This window comes from Palaemon carinicauda, chromosome 9 (genome assembly GCF_036898095.1).
Source record: "Palaemon carinicauda isolate YSFRI2023 chromosome 9, ASM3689809v2, whole genome shotgun sequence".
NCBI classification, from domain to species: Eukaryota; Metazoa; Arthropoda; class Malacostraca; order Decapoda; family Palaemonidae; genus Palaemon; species Palaemon carinicauda.
In genome coordinates, this window is record NC_090733.1 from 148787765 (window position 1) to 148808689 (window position 20925).

A 20925-nucleotide genomic window follows, 5' to 3' on the forward strand; every position below is an offset into this window, starting at 1 on the left:
CTTTCTTGTGGTTGATGACAGACCTCCGAAAAGGAACTGGTTGATCATCTAGTGGAGCCTTTTTCTTTTTGGCTTTCCTCTCATAGAGAACTTCAAGAGGGGGCTCCTCTAAATGGCTCCTCTTTTTAGCTTGAACTATTCCTTGAGGAGGTGTCCCCTCAAGGTGAAAGTTGTACATAATTGAACGGTGCACACTCTTGAAGATCTCGCTCTCATGGCTGAGGATGGCGTGCCTCTTGGTCGTGCTCTGGTCAGTATCATGAACTTGTAGGCTTCACTCTCACAGTTGAAGCTTCACTTCTATGGGGTTCATACTCTTTAACCATTCGTGGCTGTGGGAGATTTGTAATAAGATCTCTCGGAAACCAAATCCGAAAAGATACAGGAGTGCTCTTTGCTGGTGTAGCCAAAGCAGGAAGATCAATTGGGCTATAGCCAAAGAAACTGCTCCCCTCACTCCCCAAGGTGTATGCAGAGACCATGGAGACAAGGTCTTTGTCATAGGAGTCAATGCTCACAGGCAGGAAAAAGGGTGATGGCACAATAAAGTGCTTTGATGATGAAATGGAGCATTTCTCATCCAAAATTTGTAGGGCTTCAACCAGTATATCTAAAATTGGAGACTAGGGATAATCCTCAAGTGTAGGCCTCCATTTCTCTAGGTGTAGCAGGGCAGTCTACCACCTTGGAAGCTTGTCCTTCTTTACCAAGGTCACCAGAATTCTTGAGTTTTCCCTCCAAAGAAGAGACGAAGCAGCGAGTTTTGGAAGTCGGTATCTCGCTTTCTTTTCTGATCTTGAAGTTGAAACCGACGGAGAACGATCAAGCTTGGATTTCTTCTTGTTCCAACTATGAAATCTTGCACACTAGGAGGACAACCACTCCCTGCATACATACATACATATACCAAGGCACTTCCCCCAATTACATAGCAAGGGGAATCCAAACAGCGGTGCTTTCTGCATGTCAGATAAAAAAAGTGAGGATCCACCTAAAACTTACTCATAAAGGTTCACAGTGTTGATCCAACAGTCCTGGACATCTACACAAATTTTACAAGTTCCTTCACACTTAGGTAAAACCTTCACAAAAAGGTCAGGCCGGTTGGAGAGTGTTTTGAACACGTGTTTAACACGACAGCCAGAATGAGAACAGAGGTTGGAGCACTGTCAGACTCCGACCACCAGTCAATATTGTACTGGGCAGCGGTTGCCAGAACCTCGATGATTCTTCATTGGCTGTTACTAGCTTTCACCAGAATCTTAACCATACTAAAGGATGGTTTGTATTCGTATAGGAACTAAAAACAATTATAAAAGGATGCTCACTGAAAACTATAAATGTATTGTAGAGTGAAAATAAATAAAAATTCTATTGCAGAGTTTATTATTAAATGCAAGCAGCACTGTACAAAGCACTTTGTGACAGATTTTTGCTCAAGGCAATTGGTACAAAACACAAAATGAGAAATGAATATACATTTTTGTGTCTCCTTGTAAATTTCTTTGGATTGGCAGTTTGTTTATAGTGCATAAGTTTAACACGGATATTGAAAAAACTTGTAACGAAAGTACACTAACGGAATTCTCAAAATGCGCATGTACACAACCTCAGCAATAACTCGCTTTCAACCATGCACAGCAATTATCACCAGTTCTCAAAGCTTTCTGTCATGCCTCGCAGAAATTCCTCTACAGCTTCCAACAAGCAACATTTTGCAAAATTATATTTAAAATACCTATTCAAATGCTGAATACTGGTCTCATACTCACAAAATTACCACAACCTATCAAATATTCTAATAATTTGGGCACTTTTATCATTAACAAAAAATTTATTTCAGTGATGAGGCTCCAACCTTGTTGAAGAAATAATACCATACTGTATTATCATAACTAAAAAATTTAAGCAAAAGATACATTACTCTCTATATCAGAAAGAAACAAACTTATTCTATATTCATACCTACATTTTAGTTAATATTCTCCAATTACAGCAATAAAATTGCATCAGTCCGCTACATAACTGAAGCACAACATACAGTGCTCTCTCGGTCAAGGAGCAATAGATTTTGTTTACATTATCATATGATTTCTTAAGCAATCTTGACTCTTCTCCAAGCTGGAATCTCCTTTTTAAGAACACATGACCAGACTCGTAATTAGTCATAAGAAGATTGTAGATGATAATGCACCGTATCCAAAATATCTTCATGAAAGTGATATTATGGAAATATAAAAAAATAGGATACATATGTAAACCACACCACAAGTGAAAAGCATCAAAATTTAACTGAATTTCATGGGTAACGCAATGAAAAATTCGAAAATAAATTAACTCCTTTTCATCTCAATGAATTTTATAATTATCTGCCCTTCAATCAACTGACTTTTCTTGAGCATTCAGGAATCATTAGGCATCTACAAAAAGTCAGGATTAATAATCTTTTTCTGAAAACAAAGAGGAAACGATGTACATAAACAGTCATGCTGTTTTACATTGTACACAGCACTAGACAAACAGCATAGTGTGAATATTTAGTGTAGGCTATGCCTATGATTATTTTCCCTTATCTTTTTTTTGTGATAAGAAAGTCCTGAGTTTGACACCTAAATACCCCTCTGCAAAATAATTTTTCTTGTACAATTTGTATCTCACTTCACAACCATACAGAAAGACAAAATTATATATCACATAAAACAATCTTCAACAACACAAAATAATCTTTCAAAACTTAACAAAAAAGAAAACTTCAAACACAAAAATTCCCAAAAGTTATCAGTATTATACAAAATATAAAAGCTATCAAACTGGAACTACTGTACCAGAAATGTCTGACCTTTTATGAAAAAGTTGCAGCAAAGTCTCAAGTGTGTACAAATTCCCTACATCCAGTCATATTCTCTAAACTTTTGTAAAGACATGGGTAACCTTACAGGCGAACTATGGGTAAATCTTTTTTACTTGGGGTCGTACATCGACAAATTCTGAAGCTATGGATATTTCCCAACACTGTACTATTAAAATAAAAACAAAAAGGAGACTCAAGACACAAGGAACAAGCGACAATTCTATAATACAATACTACATATTCCTCATAACAAAAGGGAAACTATTCTCTTAGGATAACAAATACTGTTTCAGCAAAACTAAATTATATTTTGCACATGTACTGTTTAAGTAAAATATTTCATGAATTATCAACACCATTCCAGTTTGAAATGGACTTTTACACAAAATTTAATACAAAATACACCACGAATCACATCGCAAAAACTTCACGTACTGTACATTTAATTCACAAAGACAAAAGGCTAAAAATTGTATTGATACAGCATACTGTATGCCTATATACCTAATCTTTAAGAAAATGTATTCTTCCAATATATGTTGTTAAAAATAAGAAGGAACATTAATAAAACTTGATCTGCTTATTCTTGTACAAGTTTACATAAATAAGAGCAAAAACAGAGAAGCAAATTCTTTTAGCTTAATATACATTGTTAATATATATATATTTATGTATTTTCCAAGTGTTGCCACTATGAGCTATCGTAAGATGTTAGGACAAATGAATATAAATGAGTCTTAATATAAAGAATAAAATAATGCTCACTTATTATACAATGAACATGTGCATTTGTGCCATCTAAGATGTTTCCATACATCTTTTACATTGATTGTTTTTTTTGTGGTGGTGGACGATGTTCTCTTTCTGTATTTGTGTATACAGTAGTTCACTTGGTACATTCATACACCCTTGCTTTTCCATTCAAACAGTGTCGCTTCCTAAAAACCAGCTAATCTTTATTTTCCTTTAAACTGAAAATTATATAAAAGTTATGGCTAACCATGAAATCTGAAAAAAGTATAAAATTTTGTCTCCAGCCTCAATTGATGTATATAATAGGAAAGACAAAAAAAAAAAAAAAAACTTACACTGAAGTAGGGAAATACAGTTTTTGTTATCAATCTAAAATTCATGGCAAAATTAGCTTATGTACTGAAACTTCTATTTAGAAAAGAGAATATATAGAAAATAGTTCTTAATATGCTCTGATAGCATTTCTATGAACTTTAACTCCGTGTAATTATATGTCACACAAATTGGTTAATTACTTTATTCAATCTTTATATTCTAGAACTAGAGAGAGAGAGAGAAAGGGAGGATATCAAGAATTATAAATACTGGTGAATTGTTAATGTCCAGTAAACTTTGGCTTTTGACAAGTCAAACTAGAATAAAATAAGAATAGTTTCAAGTATAACCAAACTGTGCTTGAACCACCACCTATTTACTTACAATTTATTTTTCTTTATTTTTTCTTTGCGAGTTACATTTTCAAGCAAATCATATACAGTAGGCAATTTTGAATCATGAAAGCCGCAAACTTGTATTATCTGACAAAACCTACCTTTCAAAGTAACAAAAAAGTTGAGAATCACCTGTATTTTCATAACTGAGGGACTTGAAGGTACGCCATAATGACTTGATAGAAAAGTAAACGTAAAACAGAATGCTGATGCTTTAGTTTACATAGTAAACACAGAAAATGAAAAATAATGAACGGAACACCAAGAACATGCAATTCTACAAGAAACATTGAACATTTTGATACAATTAATTTGAGCAAAGACAATAAAAAGGATTGCAAATAAACATACTGTATTGTATACTGTAAAAAAAGCCCGGTGCTAATAAGAAAACAGTAAGGGGAGAAACATCGTCTTTGTGTATATACACATCAATGTAAAAGTGTCTGGAAACCTTAACATAATGACGTATTGAGACCAGCAGAACATTATCTTTTTTATCGTTAGCTTATGCAAAACAATGTAAAGAAAATATTGACTATTGTATTGTCGAGCACAACTCGTGACAATAAAAATTGAGTTTTATCTATTTGGCAAATAGCTATTTTCTGCAGCTTTACAGCAAATATCAAAGCTGAAATGAGATTTTACCGGGATTACATATGTTTTTCAGACTTGTGGCAACTCTGAATATTTCTATAAGCAGTGACGATTATTGAAATGTTAGTACAAATATTGCAATATAAAAGATCACATAAAACTAGGAAGAATTCTTCCTCTATTATTCCAAAAGTAAGGCAGCTTGCTTGACATTATAGGGGGTTAGGAATGGGGACAATGGAGCAACAACTGTCATTGGTAGATGCACCTTGAATGAAGTAAACGCATATCAGTTTATGTCGGAAAAATCATCCCTCTGTTGATGATGATGATACCTTGGAGTTTGAAGAGATTGAAACAGACTGTTTGACCGTGAATATTTATATATATAAATATATATATATGCATGGAGTATACAACCTAAACAGCCACAATTACCTTGAATTGAATGTGAATTCCTATACACAATTGATCGTGGCAAGGTACAAGAAAAAAAGCTTTGTACATTACAACCAATTCATCATCACAAGCAAATGCTGAATAATAAACGACTTCAGTGCTTTGACACTCCTTTACCAGAACGACAAAATGTCCAAACATCAAAACCTTTTTGAGTAGAAACTTTATGAGAAGACATTTATATAATAGCTTGTAAGTCTTCATGTTTGCAAATAGTTGAGGGAGAATGATAAAAATATGAACAGCTGTAATAATGCAGTTAAGGCCAGACTAAGCTCCTTTGATTTCCAATGGAGATCAGGTAACTAGCTTGAATAATATTGGAAATTGGATACGAGTTGAAAGCTTATTACCAGACATGAAAAAATGAATAGACAAAAATTTAGACAGAGTAGGCTTCTCCTCTTCCATTCAGCATACATGCGAAGAAAAAGCATACTAGTCTCAGATTATTTAGCTAAATGAGATATATGCTGTAGTTAATGGAGACAGACCTTGGTCTAATGGAGTGTCTGATAAAGATTAGATAAAATCAATGGCACATAGTATAACTAACCTAAAAATTATGATAATGACTTCCTTCATGAGAGAAACACCAACCGCGCTTTAACCAACATAAAACAAAGACTTCCATCTATCAGTCAAAGCACAAGTACTAAACATAATCCTCATCTAAAGTCAGCAAACACTTATTGAGAACCCTTCCTGAATTTTTCTTTAGTGCCTATAAACAGCCTAATAAACAATAATTTTCGCATAAGATCTGACAGTACACCTAAATTCGACTAGAGAATATTTGGCATTAACATTAAAAAAAATATCTCTTTCTTTACCAGTACTTTGGTAAAATTAACAATACAGCAATACAACTTGGGAGTTCACGTGAGATCATCTGACATCTTTACTGATGAATAACCTACGACGGTCATTTTTCTTTATAACAGTTTTTGACCTGCAGGCATTGTGAGATCAGTGAGCACAGAGGATAAGAGAGCAGTAGCATAGTGCTGGATGGCGCGGGGAGCAGGCTGAATAGTGGGGCAAAGGGTAGAATATAATGAGAATGCAGGAAGGGGACCAGAGGGTCAAGACGTAGTAGATCTTGGAGTGTGTGGCCTTGGTACCGGTAGGGAAGAGGGTCGGGGTGGGCCCTGGGGTGCTGCCTGCCTACTGCCACCAGATTGACTGCCAGAATGACTACCTGATAAACTTCCCGATAAAGAGGACTGACTAGACTCTGACAACTCAGCTTCATCACGACCTGTAGCATCAGCTTCTCCTCCTTCAGCAGAGTCAACAGACAATGTCGATGCATCTAGGGCCGTGGAATTCAAGTCTGCCGATGCAACAGAGGCCATGGAAGCCAATTCTGTGGTTAGGTGCTCCAAATGCTCAGACTGCTTCAAACATGCAACTGGTGTTCCATCAGAACCGTCACTGCAGTGATCGTCGCCACAAGCGCTACCTGTACAATCTCCGCTGCCAGTATTAGCATCACGGCTATTAGAGCTGCTCCTACAACCATCTCCTTCCGATTCTCTCCTTTCAACTCGACTTGAAGGTGACTTGACAATTGAGGTAGTAAGGGCACGAATTGAATGAGTAAGTGAAGAAACAGATTCGCTCAAGGGAACTGGAACAACACCGGCACACTGAGAATTAGGAGAATCTGCACCTCCAGGTGATCTTTCTTGTCCAGATCCACTGGACTGAGACATCGTTAAAAGAGACTGTGATCCTGGAAGATTGCAGAATGCATTCATTACCTGCGTTACCAGGGACAAGGAATCTTGTAGCTGTCCAACCTGGGGAATAGAAAAATATTGTATGAAGTATTTTTACCAAAATAAAATTCACAACATACAAACCACAATTATACTAAAGCCAGTTGCTTCAATTTTAACTATTCTTAATAGCATTTCCTTCTTTAATTTTTTTCCCTACAGTAATCAACTTCTCTACCCACATTTGGACAAAATTGTCAATTTGCTAGGTTCATTTTGCTTACAGACTATTTTCCAATATTTCTTTGACTTTTCTGCTTGGTTGTTAGCTTTCCATTCACATAAGTTTTAGTAATCTATTAATATGATGGTTTGTCAGATATGCTAAAATGTTTTTCATTCCTACTTATTCTAACTTTTCTTGCTTTATTTAAGGAATGTAAAGACATGTTAAAAGAAATAGTACAAAGCTAAATTAAAAACAATTAAAACATTTTTGGTTAAGATAAAGACTTGTATCAGTTACTCAATGTAAGTTCACTTAAAAATTTTTTGCATTGTACCAGAAGATTAAGGAATATTAACTTTACATCAGCTTGAATTTCCCACCATAGCTAAACATACCTGTCCCTGGAGTGATGTGCAAAATTCCGTGAGTTGCTTTACACTTTCTTCAGAATACTTCTTGACGCTGACAGTTCCATTATTATCCTTAATGGCATCTAGGGGTGTGAGCGGCGTGAGTGGGGTCATGGGCGTAGAGGGAGTAACGTCCTCTCGTTTGGTTGCTTGAAGTTTCTGAATCTCTCTCCATAATGTTCTTATGGCATCTAACTGCATGTGACGCAGCCGTCTCTCTCTCTCCAAAGCTTCTTCGGTGCTTCGTAGTTTTTCAGTTAAATGTCTGGAAAGGAGATATGGAATGTCTTCATAAAAATGTATAAAGAACACATGATAATTCAAGCTTTTGAAGTATATGCAGTGGTCATTACTTTTCCAATCAGACAGTTTTGACATTTTTAATAATACTGTATCCAAAAACTCTCACTTTATATGTTGCTCTGCTCTGGAGTGTCTAATATCATCTCTAATCTTGGCAGTCTTTGGGTCATTGTTTCGTGCTTGATACCCTCGCCAGTGTTTCTGTAAAGTAATTACTGCCTGGGTTTTCGTCAGATCAGATGTGCTACTACCACTGCTACTGTTGCTTGATCTTCGATGACCACCTGAAGAAATCACAAGTGATAAGTTTCTAAATTAATCTGATAAAAGAGAAGATTTGAGATGAACTGCATTAAACGTGTATAATTATTAATAATCATTACAGTACCAAAAATCTAAGAATGGAATCACTGTATTTAACAAGAATGGAATTACTGTAGTATGCAAGAGTTATAATAACGTCACTACGTTGCTCACTGTATTGTCATTAACATTTAGGTACAATACTTTACAAGAATGCTTTGCCAAAAAACCTGAATAGATTGACCAAATAGTTTGTCTTTCTACGTAAATTTATATTTATATCTTACACTGCAGTTCTTTTCAAAATATACAGTTAAACCAAAATCAAGATTCTAAAAAAACAATAAAATTAAAAAAAAAAAATTGACATTTGCTGTTGACTGAAATTCGGAGATTTTCATATGTTTAGATTTGCTTGTCAATACCTGTTCTGCTTACACTTTCTTAACATGGGCTTAAAGAAACAAACATTCCTAAGCCAGATCAAATCAATGAAAATGTATACTAAAACTTTAATACTGTACATGTGTTTGCAAAAAGTAGATCAGGGGATACAAAAGAAAAATTTTTTTCTTCAGACAAAAATAACAGGATCAACCAACTACTGATGGCTACCTCATGTATAAATAGTCTGTCCTAGTTGCAACCAGGAATTGGATAACTCAAGCGACACCAACAGTAGAGTGTGCACTAAAAAATACTGAAGTATTTATTACACACATCCAAATCCTCTTGTTATTAGTCTTTAAATTTACTGAAACGACTCCATTAACTTGGCTCTCCCTTGACTCTTTCAAAATCCTCCATGACTACCATCATCATAATGAAGTTTGACCAGACAATGGTGTCAATTTCGCCTTATACAATTGATTCAAAGGATTAATCTTGGATGAGCATTGAAAATTGCGACAAGGCAAAGAAAAAAAACCTTGAATAGAGATGACCTATGTAATGTCAGAAAGCAAAGCAGTTGGGTATGAAAAGAGACTGTCCACACTGTCACTCAATGCAAACTGGGGGCAGCGTTATCATTATTATCATAACTAGCTAAGTTACAAACCTAGTTGGAAAAGCAAGATGCTATAAGTAAAAGGGCTCCAACAAGAAAAAATAGCCCCATGAGGAAAGGAACTAAGGAAACAAATAAAGTACAAGAGAAGCAATAAACAATTACCATAAAATATTTTAGGAGCAGTAACAACATTAATATAAATCTTTCATATATAAACTATAAAAACTTGAATAGAACAAGAGGAAGATACATGAGATAGATTAAGTTTGCCCGCATGCATCCTCTATGAGGCAGTTTACTCTGATCACAAAGTAAAAATTCTTCATTCTAATCTAGATAAGTTTGGTTTTAATACTAAAATCCAGATTTCATCTAATAAATTGCCAATTTTTCTAACATACTAATTTGATAAACAAAAAATTGATGAAGATACCGGCATATTTACTGATTTGTTAACTATACTTTTCATTTGGACATTCATATAGATCTCACTAGGAAAAATGTGGTAATTCACACAAAGGTTCATAATGCGCAAGTATTTCTGAGCTCCCATTGTTAGCTTCATGGGGAACAATAGTGTTTTTGTTAAATGAAAAGTTAACAGCAGCATACCCTCTAAGTAAAATGATAAAAAATAAATAATGTTTTGGCAGTTAATGCATGAAATATTAAATATAGAAACAACATGGACAATATGCAAAGAAGTAAATAAATGTATTTTTTTTTTATAAAACAGAAGTAAACCATATACTAAACTTACAGTTAAGGCAATAAATTATATGTAATAATGTCCTGGTAGTTAATGCATAAAATGTATGTATATAAATGATAAACAAACAATCAAGCAGATTAAGAATAGTGTCAATAAATATGTATAAAACAAAGAAATCAGTGTCGAAGTGTCAAAATACTTTACACTGATATTTACCAGAATTTCTGAGAGCAGAATTACACTTGTACTTTTCGGGATCATAGGCATGTGATCCTTGGTTGGGTTCTCTACCTCTTTTCTCGGTTTTTCGCTCTGCTGCGATACTTCTTATGGTCTGGAGTTTTGAGACGGACATTTCTGAATCCGTGTTATCAGAATCAGCGTCTGAGTACCCATGATGGGGTGAAACTGCCTTGCCCTTCTTCAGTGTTGCTTGTCTCCTGTTTGACGAGGGAACCCATTTATTAGTGAATGAGGCTTTATACATATTCTTAGAAAAACATTGGTGTAATGAACGTTTTCAGAATCCTTAGATGAAAAAACTTGAATAACAAATTTTATATTTCTACACTTACCTGAAGTTCATATACATAATGAACATCAGGGAAGCTTATCAACATACTTTACTAAAAATTGCAAACATCCTTCAACATACCTAGCTGAAGGTTCTACAGAAACAGACCGTACGTATCGAGGAGCAGGTTTAGGGGAAGGCTTTGGTTTGGGAAGCGTAGCAGGTCCATTGGTGGAAGAACCCCCAGTCAACCTTTGAGAATGTGAAGGAGACCCTCGGCCGATGTCATTAGGAGCTGGGCTTTTCATAGGAGATGCTCGGGGCCTTGTGGCTGAAGATGATCTTGACTGTGGTTGCTGAAACAGAAAACATTAAAGCCTCAGCAACTGAGTCCTAGACAACAACAGGTTACAAGTGAAGAGCATCAATTGAGCAAGTTGTAATGATTGAAATGGGTAACAAATAATCAAATTAATCATGAAACTTGTGCAAAAAAAAAAAAAAAAAAAAAAAAAAAAAAAAAAAAAAAAAAAAAAAAAAAAAAAAAAAAGAGAGAGAGAGAGAGAGAGAGAGAGAGAGAGAGAGAGAGAGAGAGAGAGAGAGAGAGAGAGAGAGAGAGAGAGAGAGAGAGAGAGAGTATATATATTGTCAACTGAAAGATTTCATTTTATTACCTCATTAAGACCCTACTGTATAGGTTTTTTTAGGGTATATAAATGTTATGACAGAGACAGTATCTAACATAAATTTTTTATGACTGCTAGTGTCATGAATGAGAGAGCAACTTATGTCAGTTTTTCTTATCTTTTATCTCCACCCCAACCTGTGACCAACAACAATCTACTGACAACAAGGTAAGTCATTTACTGGTTAGGTGAACAGGGGTACAACAGTTTCAACTTGAAATGCTTCATGGATACAATGTGGCTCTAATAAAAGAATCATAACTTTTTGTGATATGTTTTCATCATGTCCTCCATGTGATTTTTTTACTCCATCTTATGTTTCAATGTTATCAAATGTAATTTTAAATGTTAAATTATAACTTCTGTACTGCATTAGCATAGGCGAGTGACTTCGGTGTTTGCATACAGTACTGTATTGCGTTTAGGAGCATTTAAAATTGCATTAAAATTAGAGTTGTTGTACAACACATCATAGAAATGAATCTCCATTGTAGCACGAGGACCTATTTTACTATGAAATTGAAAATCAGTAACTGTATAGTATTCAACTTTATAGGACTGGTAAAAAGAGCTCTTACTCAAAGAGCAGCACACATAATATCACCAGACATTATACTTACTCTTGGAGTAGGGCTCTTGCACAAAGAGCAGCCCACATAATATCAACTGATACAATACTTACTCTTGGAGTAGCTTGCGGAGTTGATGTAGTAGGTCTTTGGGACGGAGGTGGGCGTTGGGAACGTGATGCAGAATTACTTCTGGTTACAGTGGCATTAAGCTGTGAACGAGCCTGTGACGATCTAGGGAGCAAAGAGAAAAACTTTTAGATTCGCGTTTATAAACCTCAAACTCCTAGCGTTATACCTTCCCAGGTATTTTGACCTTTCCCAATCAACCTGTCTCCATAGTTTTAGATGTCTCAGTTTACTTTAAAGCTACTAATGTAAACTTATGAAATGCTTATCACTCAAAGATGTAGAAATATTTTCTGAAGTATACAATGCCTATTCACTAATGCATTATTTATTCTTTTTTACAAATCAGTGGATAAAAAACTGTCAGATAATCAGATCTTTACGGAATATTGACACGAATATAGAGTAAATATGTAATTGCAAACTCTAGACAAATAAAAGAATGACTGCTTGTGTGAGAGAAGCGTACTAACCCCTGAGACTGTGGAGCTTGACCTTGACTGACTCGCATAGCTGCCGTTGCTTGAAATTCGGGACTCATGATGCTCTCTGGTGCTGGAACAAACTTTGTTGAACCACTAAGCTGGCTATTACTTTCTGCAAGGTGGAACAAGATTATTTTAGAACCTTCAGGAACATAAAAAAAAAAAGTGTATTTCATAAAACTTACAGTAGCATACAAACATACCTTCAAGTCACTGTTATCTAAACAATTGTCATTTATGATAAAGCTTATTGAACATTCAGAGAAGTAAAAAAGCAACACAACATTGTATTCTTGAAAAGTGAAAAAAAAAAAAAATCGATTAAATTTGTCATCAGATTTCAGGAGCAAAAGGCTGTGCACTGCAAAGTTCAAAGAGCTTGTGTGAACTACACTACAAAAAATTTAGTAGAGGGCACACTACGATAAGATGTGAAAATTCAATGCAAATATAGTCAAGGCTCACAATAGAGACCAAGAGTAGTTAAGTCATTCCTTTAAAAGTACTACATACTGATTATGATCTAATAGACATAAAAACAGTACATTTTAATATGGCATGGCTAATGAAATTTATCAATTTTTAATTTGAACAAATACAATTATTACTGTAATAAAGTCGTCAAAGTCGTATATCAAGATGCTTGATATAATTTCTACACGTAACTTAACAGTTGACTTTAGCATCTAACTAGTCAAAACAAAATCCACACAATTCAAACCGAGACCTATTAGGCCCCGTTTCCCACAACCACAATATTTCATGTTATTAGAAAATCATTCTGAAGGGAAGAATAAATTGTGAAACCAAAACTCAAAAGGTAGAAAGCTCAAATATAAACATTTCAAGGACTAATTACAATACTAAATATTGAACACTTAGAAAAAAAATACTAGGAAGTCTCCTGATATAGAGTGTAAAGTAGTATAAAGGGAGTTTTATTTATCGAAAAAAGAAAACACAAAAATACCATTAAATTTTTTTTTGCCTAAATTCACACCAATCAAAACAAAATTACATTAGTGTTCCCTTGCAAAGTATTTCTGTGTTCAAAAGTCTTGAAAATTATATAAAAGTCCTCAATCAAGAAAAATACAATGTTGTGCAACTTCAAAATAAAAAAATAAGACATTGTTTCCAACTGACCTCAATAAACTATAATACTGACAACAAGCATATTAGTTAAAAACTTATTTCATGGATGTATAATTTTTCAAAATAAAAACTACTGATTTTTATAAGATGAAAAAAGGAAGTACGTAATTATTGTAATCTAAATAAAACAAAATTGTGCTCAATTCAGGCCTGTGTACCTTGGGGTGTCACATCCTCTACCACCAAGTCATTCTCGTCCCCAAAGAGGCTGGTGGGTCTCGGCTGGGTATGTGCCGGAGGAGGATGAGAAATCCGTTCTCCCCAGGTCTCCGCTTCCCCATTGGTTAGGTGGCCGAAGTCCAAACTGCGGGTCATCAGGTCATTAATGTCTGGTTGCCCTAGACTACGTGCCAGCTGCTCAGGGCCTAGGCTCTGTGTCATGGGGTCAAACTCCATCGAATGCTTCAGGTCCTCGTGTCCTAAAGACTGGCTCAACATATCCATTCCTAAGGAACGAGACATTTGCTCGGCTCCCAAGCTCAACGACATGGGATCCGCAGAACTACGTTTTGAAGTGCCAGCCAATTGGGACAAGATGGCTGGATCCATACTCTGCGTCATGAGACTGGGGGTCTCTGGGGTCCGAAGATCCCCGCCATAGAGTGTGCTTGACAACTCCACATGGTATGACTGGGCCTGCTGGCTTCCACGCACATTACACTCTTTCCTAGTAGCTGCCGAATGAGAGTGGGTACGACGATGGCATTCCCGTGGTGGAGCTGACCGTGAGGGGGCTGTGGGGTAAGGGGATATAACTACCACTTGTCAATGGGTCTTTCTATATTCTTGGTAACTACTCTATAGACAAAACTCAAAAGCAATAAATTGTCATGACATTTGCTTTCAGTTGATTCACTGCCATGCAATTACTTAAGATTTAGTTTCTTTTACTTTAAAAAGGTGGCTTTCTCCTTATAAATTGGATATAATAAATATCCATAGAAAAATAAATCCTCACTTTAGTAATTTATAAAAGGAAATTTATTGTTATTTATACAAGATATAAAAGCTTTAGTCTAATGTGCCAAAAATTAACAAAGTGTGTATCTTCAACTGTCATTAATCTTATGAAAGGTACGATGAATCATCTTTCAATTTAGACAAGAATACTTCAATGACTACATCAACAATGTTTCAATAAAATCATGTAAATACTAAAAACACCAAGTACATCCTGTGACACAAGAAAACTAAGAAAAGTCTACAATCAGATAAACATTGAAAAAGAAATATACAAATTGAAGGTTGGTTTAACATATAAACAATGGCTGAGGGTACACATTATTGAAATTCTATCAATAATCAGGTACTTTAGCTGTACTACAGTAATTACTGTACATAAATTTACCTTAGAGCAGATTCTCGCAAATTTCTTCCCTGCGCACTGCCTAAGCTAATGATATACATACAGTGTATGAAACACAAAGGCCGTCCCTAGCTTATCACCTACAGTATTCACCTTTGATCTATGCATATGACTAACAAACATTTTGCATGTGAAATGCAAAAGGAAATGTATCAACAAAACAATTAATCCATAGTTACTTAAGACCCAAATCAAAATCAATTTTTGATTGTTAAAATCAAAACCAATGGGTGGGATTTATGAATATTGATTAAATAGTCCAGCACTGGGGATTGTGAGGCCATTTAGTGCCTCAAGTGCATCTATGGTAAGCCACTAGAATTAAACTATGAGGTAAAATAAGAGGTTAGAGATAGGAAATAACTACTACTGTATAAAAGGGATACAAGTTTGGTGACTTACAGTAATTTTAAATTTCCACGAATTTTGTTCCACAGACAAAAACCTAATATCATTACTCAGGCACTGTAGTCCATTTTGAGACATTTATATTATAAAATATGCTAAATAAAATTCTTTCGATCTTATTTGTCTCACTGTATAGCAGCCAGGCACTGGAGTCAAATTTCTCCCTCTATTATCCATTGCCTCTTCTTCCCCATGTCCCACCCAACCCCACCCCCAAAAGGCTAAACAGTGATACACCCCAAATTCAGCGAATCTACTTCAATTTCACCTGTTAAGACCTATCTCATTTACCAAATGTTTCCTCAACATTTTTTCTTTATACCAAATATGTTTGTTAATAAAAAAAGGCTGGGTAGACCAATTCATAACAAGAAAAGTTTAGCATCCATGATACAAAGCATATCTTATTCCACACACCGCACTGAAATTGATAACCATATAATTGATAAGAAGACATTCTGCTCCCTTATCTTTCAACCTTAATTTCACCCTATTGGAAATTATTACCAAGTTGGTGGATCCACAACTAAGTTTATACTTATGATCTTTACCCAGATAGCTAGTTAAGCACAAGCTTACCTGTAACTAACAGCTAGATTAAATGGTGAATGTATCTACGAATGACATCTTTAGAATATGATAACTAATGCTGGCAAGATTTTTCCCTTACTTGCATTGGCAAGCATAGGACTTGAGTTTAAGCACACAGATCATAGCCACTGCTTGAGATTATATTGATAGGGGAAATGTTACTGGAGTAGTAAAGTCTCGGAGCAGAGAAGTCTACACATTTCATTGTCCTATACCTGCATGGTGCTATGCTGGGCACAGAAGAACATCATATTTAACCTCTGCCATAAGTTAGTCATTGTACGAATAATAAACAATAGTAGAGCATTGCTGTTCTTCATACTAGGAAAATTGACTTTTACTAGGAAGTTGCAGGCAGGGATTGGAAGTTGGTGGGTATAACTGCTACAACAATCTAACAGGCAAGTTTCTCCAACTCTAAATCCATCCTCCACCTTTCTGGCGTAAGTCAATCTATAAACTACTTTTGTAGTAAAATTAAGACATCATCAACATTCACATTTCTTTTGAAGTGTAACAAGTTGGCTTAAAAGATGGTGAAAAAAAAAATTAATTTTTCAAAATAATGAAATACCTGTACCATTAATAGTAAGATTAAGTAATTATAACTGCCTCTGATGATTATGAAACCAACAGTAATCAATCAGTATAAAAACCATATAAATTTGACATATAAGCACAAGAATGCACATTTAAAAAATGTAGAAGACAACTATTAGGATCATAATGCAGATATTGTATAGAAATAGTAAAAAAAAAACATTCTGGCAGAGTGATAACATTTTCACCTTATACTTCTATAAACATATATTGAACACTTCAAAATGGAATTTTTGTTATGTTGACAACAGCCACAAACTCTTCTACTGTACTAATAAAGATATAAGTGACCTAACACTAACTGGAGGATAACTGAACATAAAGTTAATCTAAAAGAGTACTAAAATGCATGCTTGTGTATGATCTCCAAACTGGATTGAATTCGAGAACGAGTGTATTCAACAGGCTAGATAATGACTCCCCTAAGGAAGGTATCTTTAGCGTCAGTCTAACCATTATACCATCTGTTTAATACAGTCAATGCTTAACTAGGTATACAAACACTTGTGAAAATAAGAGGTCTGTAAGGCTTAAAAATAATAACTGCCATTAACCTACATAACAAACCATATTATAACTTCATACAAACTTTGTATAACACAGACCATGTACAACCAATTTTCCACTAAATTATTAATATGGCTAATTTTCATTTACCTCTCAATACTAATATAGCTGCAAAAGCATGGTGTTTTAAGGTATTTACAGCTAAAATTTTTTTATAGAATTTAAAAATGGCAACATTCTTTCCTCCAAAAGTGTTTTTGGGAAATAATAAAGAGGTCTACCACCCCAAAATTTCTTATTTGCCTTCATACAAAATCCTCATTGGATTTTAAAATTTTAGAAAAAAAAATCTAGTCATACTTTGATTTTGCAAGGAAGCAATGTGCAAGAGTGCTTGAACATCCAAATGGGTGTATAAAGACAAGACATTCCCAATAAATATAAACAAAGCATACAGAATAAAAATTAAAATCTCAGGAGGCACAAACTCGAGGAAAAACTAGCACCATACCAAAAAACTTTATCAGAATGTGATCCCTAATCATGCATAAACTAAAAACCTTAAAAATCCTATTGTAAAATTTAAAAAATATTAAAAAGATGACATAAAAATAAAAAACCCAAGTTAAGCATCATTCAAAGTTAAGAAGCTAAAATTTGTCTTTCTTTAAAAGAAATCATTTATATATACTTTTTCCTTACTATTTGTTTTTCTTATTCAACATCATCCCAATTGTAAACACTACTAAATCGAACATGTACAGTAAACAACCCTGATCCATCTTAAATCAATATAAAGGTAACAGAAAACCTCCATATCACTAGCAAATTATTTTGAATACTGTATAATGTCTTGAATAAACCTGAAACTCCATCCTCACCCACATTCAAGCCATTCTTGAATATGGACAAAGGAGAGAGGCTTCAAGTTTGACAGATCTATGAAATTTGGGCTATATGGAAATTACAGAGGCCATTCTGCGATAAAGGCCAATTAGTGAAATACCCCGTGAATTCGAAAAAATTAAACATGTAGAGTAAAAGGCTAAAAGCACTGGCCTCTTCTGTTAAATGTGCATTCTCCACAGAAATGATTTTTTTTTTATGTGAACTGCTTCGAGTAAGAACTTTGCTTCTGTACAATGTTGAGTGGTTAACAAGTATAATGAGTCGGCTATTCATTCATATAAATTTTGAGGATAGACTTCATTTCTCTGCCGTAAGAGAAAAATAACATCTTGACAATGAATAGCGAAGTGAAAAATTAAGATACTGTAAATGATGGCATATTTATGTACTGTACTGTCTTATATTACCTCAAGTGTTGGGTATTCAAGGATCAAAGCAAATAATTAAAATGATTAAATTTGTTTTATGATATACCAAAAATTTATCTATGGCACCAGAATATTGATAATGCATGATAAAGTCTTTTTACATAATGAAAAGGTTATTGTACTAGGAACTACTGTACAGGTATACCTTGATTTACGTCATTTTGAGTTAAGTCGGTTGTCAAAAATACTGTAATCCACAGGAAAATAAAAATGAAGTTTTGAGTCATTTAGTTAGACTTTTCGTCTCTCCGCCACAAGTATTGAACTCATAATATCACTGGAATGGCATTAAAAGCACATAAAACATGTTACTTCACAATAAACATGAATTAAAGTATAAAAAAATATAAAAATGCTTACAATTATGGTAAATGTTCACATAATTAACATAAATCCTAGCGAACAAACTATGAAAACATTTCCAACTGTTTTTATATTAGTTAGCACTCTTTAAGGGCTAAACAGTGGCGTTTTCTATGGTAGTTCAAATATCTAACATTTACATGTATTAACTCGATATAAATTCCTAATGAAAATTTAAACAGCAAAAATATTTACAGAATATCATGATTTTCATACATTTCATTTATAGCTATTATAATTAGTTATACGATAATATGAATATGCTCTCACTCTCTCTCTGGGATGCCTTACTACACATAGAATAGATTTAACATAAGTCTGTTTCTTTAGAAAATTTCGGCTAAATACTACACACAAAATAAACTTTTACTTTTCTTAAATCTATGTTAAATCGTAGGCTGGAAGTAAAACACGTCATTCGATTTCGTCAGCTGATCTGTAGCTTTAGCCGACAGTATAAATACGTACTGAAAGATGTCTTTAATAATCTTTGTTTTTGATGTTATTTAAACTTCGTTTAATAATTTTTGTACTTTTCTATTATCAATTCAAGGTGTATTTTAACAACAGCAATTACTGATTGCTTCTTACTTTGGTTTTGTTGTCAGCTGCCTTCAAGGTCACGATGGTATCACGATTATGCTCACATCTAGTTAACGAGTAGTATTGCTGATATGATTTTGCTCTATCACCTAATCTTTGAAGAAAAGGAGAGTACGGAACAGTTCAACGAACTCTCGACCAGTTTCTTAAAACGAGTATCGAACAACAATAGACGAATCAGCTGTTGACGCTGTCGATCTACAGCCTTCTACGTAAGCAATGTGGACAAAGATAATGAATGTAAATATTGGTAAATGTAACAACTAAGTTTATTTCATACTATCATAAAATAGTTTTAATAACTTAGTCATTTAACCATAAAAATGTTTTCTATTTTATACTATCTTAGAGCAAATTACATTCACAAATAAAGAGCCCACAATGTACTGTAAACATGCTAAATTGTAAACATCCACATTTATAAGTATGGATGTACATTTATTTGTAAAATTAAATTACTTTTTCCGGTATCACACTAAAAACTGTGAAGAATTACCAAAACTAAATTTATTTGTAAACTTATATAGATTCTTATTAACCATATATAATTCAAATTGAATTTATGAATAAAATACAGAACTGAAAATGGTTATTTGTGGTTTAGCCTATTGACAAGTAAGTTCAGCGAAGTAAATTCAACTTAAGTCGCCTCTCCTGGAACCAATTACCAATGTAAGGTGAGGTATACCTGTACAAACATAACTAAGAAAGCCGCTAGGCTATCAAGATAATGTAAACCATGCTCAACAAAAGTGGCTCTGCATTCTAATTTTTAAAGCAATCCAACAGTCAAACTTGGAAATTTAGGAGCTTAATTCTGTTTAAACTATTTTCTGTGGGTTTAAGCGGATGCTTCATATATCATTGTATGAGACTTGACATGTTTTACAAATCACATGGTAACTGTCATATGGTTTCCCCAAGGCACATTTTAAATGAAACAATATAATCTAAGATTACTCCCTTTACCTTCTTATAAGGTCTAGACTTCATCAGAAATTCTTTCAAAACAAGTCTCTAAAATTCTTTAAACACAATTCTCTGACATTCTTAAAACACAAGTCTCTATCATGTAACATGAATGCTGGAAAAATAATTTTCAAAGACAAAATGTAGTAGAGAAACATAACAACATTTACTCTGTACTGCACAACCTAGTATACAGTAAACAAATCCTGTTGACAAACTATAATAACGGAAATAATGTTAATTTGCAAGTGTGTTGGGTTAACTAGTAACTACAAAATTAGTACTATATACGATATTCCTAACAATTAAAATAAGTTTGCATAGACTGCTGAAGCCAATTAGGAATAATCTCTGTAAGATGCATGTCCAATGCACTACATGCACTTTAAAAGGCTCCCAAATTTGTTAGGTTGTCATAAAAGCATATTATTACTCAAATATAATGTAATGCCTTTCCTGTCCAACTCTGTAAATTTAAATGGAAACATCCTTGCAGCTCAAAATCCCTCTGCATTATGAGCTATTATCCCTTATATATATTGGCAGTTTCATACCTAATCTACAAAACAATAATATA

At 34.2% G+C, this 20925-nt stretch overlaps 1 protein-coding gene across 2 annotated transcripts in view; it reads right to left on the reverse strand.

Moving 5' to 3' along the window:
• Nucleotides 1-1369: 1369 nt before the first annotated feature.
• LOC137647261 (serine-rich adhesin for platelets-like) overlaps nt 1370-20925 on the reverse strand; it is a 61778-nt gene continuing 42222 nt past the window's right edge. For both annotated transcript variants that reach the window (XM_068380654.1, XM_068380653.1), the window contains exons 10-17: nt 13763-14338; nt 12438-12561; nt 11949-12069; nt 10722-10936; nt 10283-10506; nt 8146-8323; nt 7722-8001; nt 1370-7178 (exon numbers count right to left, since the gene is read on the reverse strand). In XM_068380654.1, coding sequence (XP_068236755.1) covers nt 6459-7178; nt 7722-8001; nt 8146-8323; nt 10283-10506; nt 10722-10936; nt 11949-12069; nt 12438-12561; nt 13763-14338 — 2438 coding nt within the window. In that variant the 3' untranslated portion in view covers nt 1370-6458. The remainder of the gene's footprint in view (nt 7179-7721; nt 8002-8145; nt 8324-10282; nt 10507-10721; nt 10937-11948; nt 12070-12437; nt 12562-13762; nt 14339-20925) is intronic.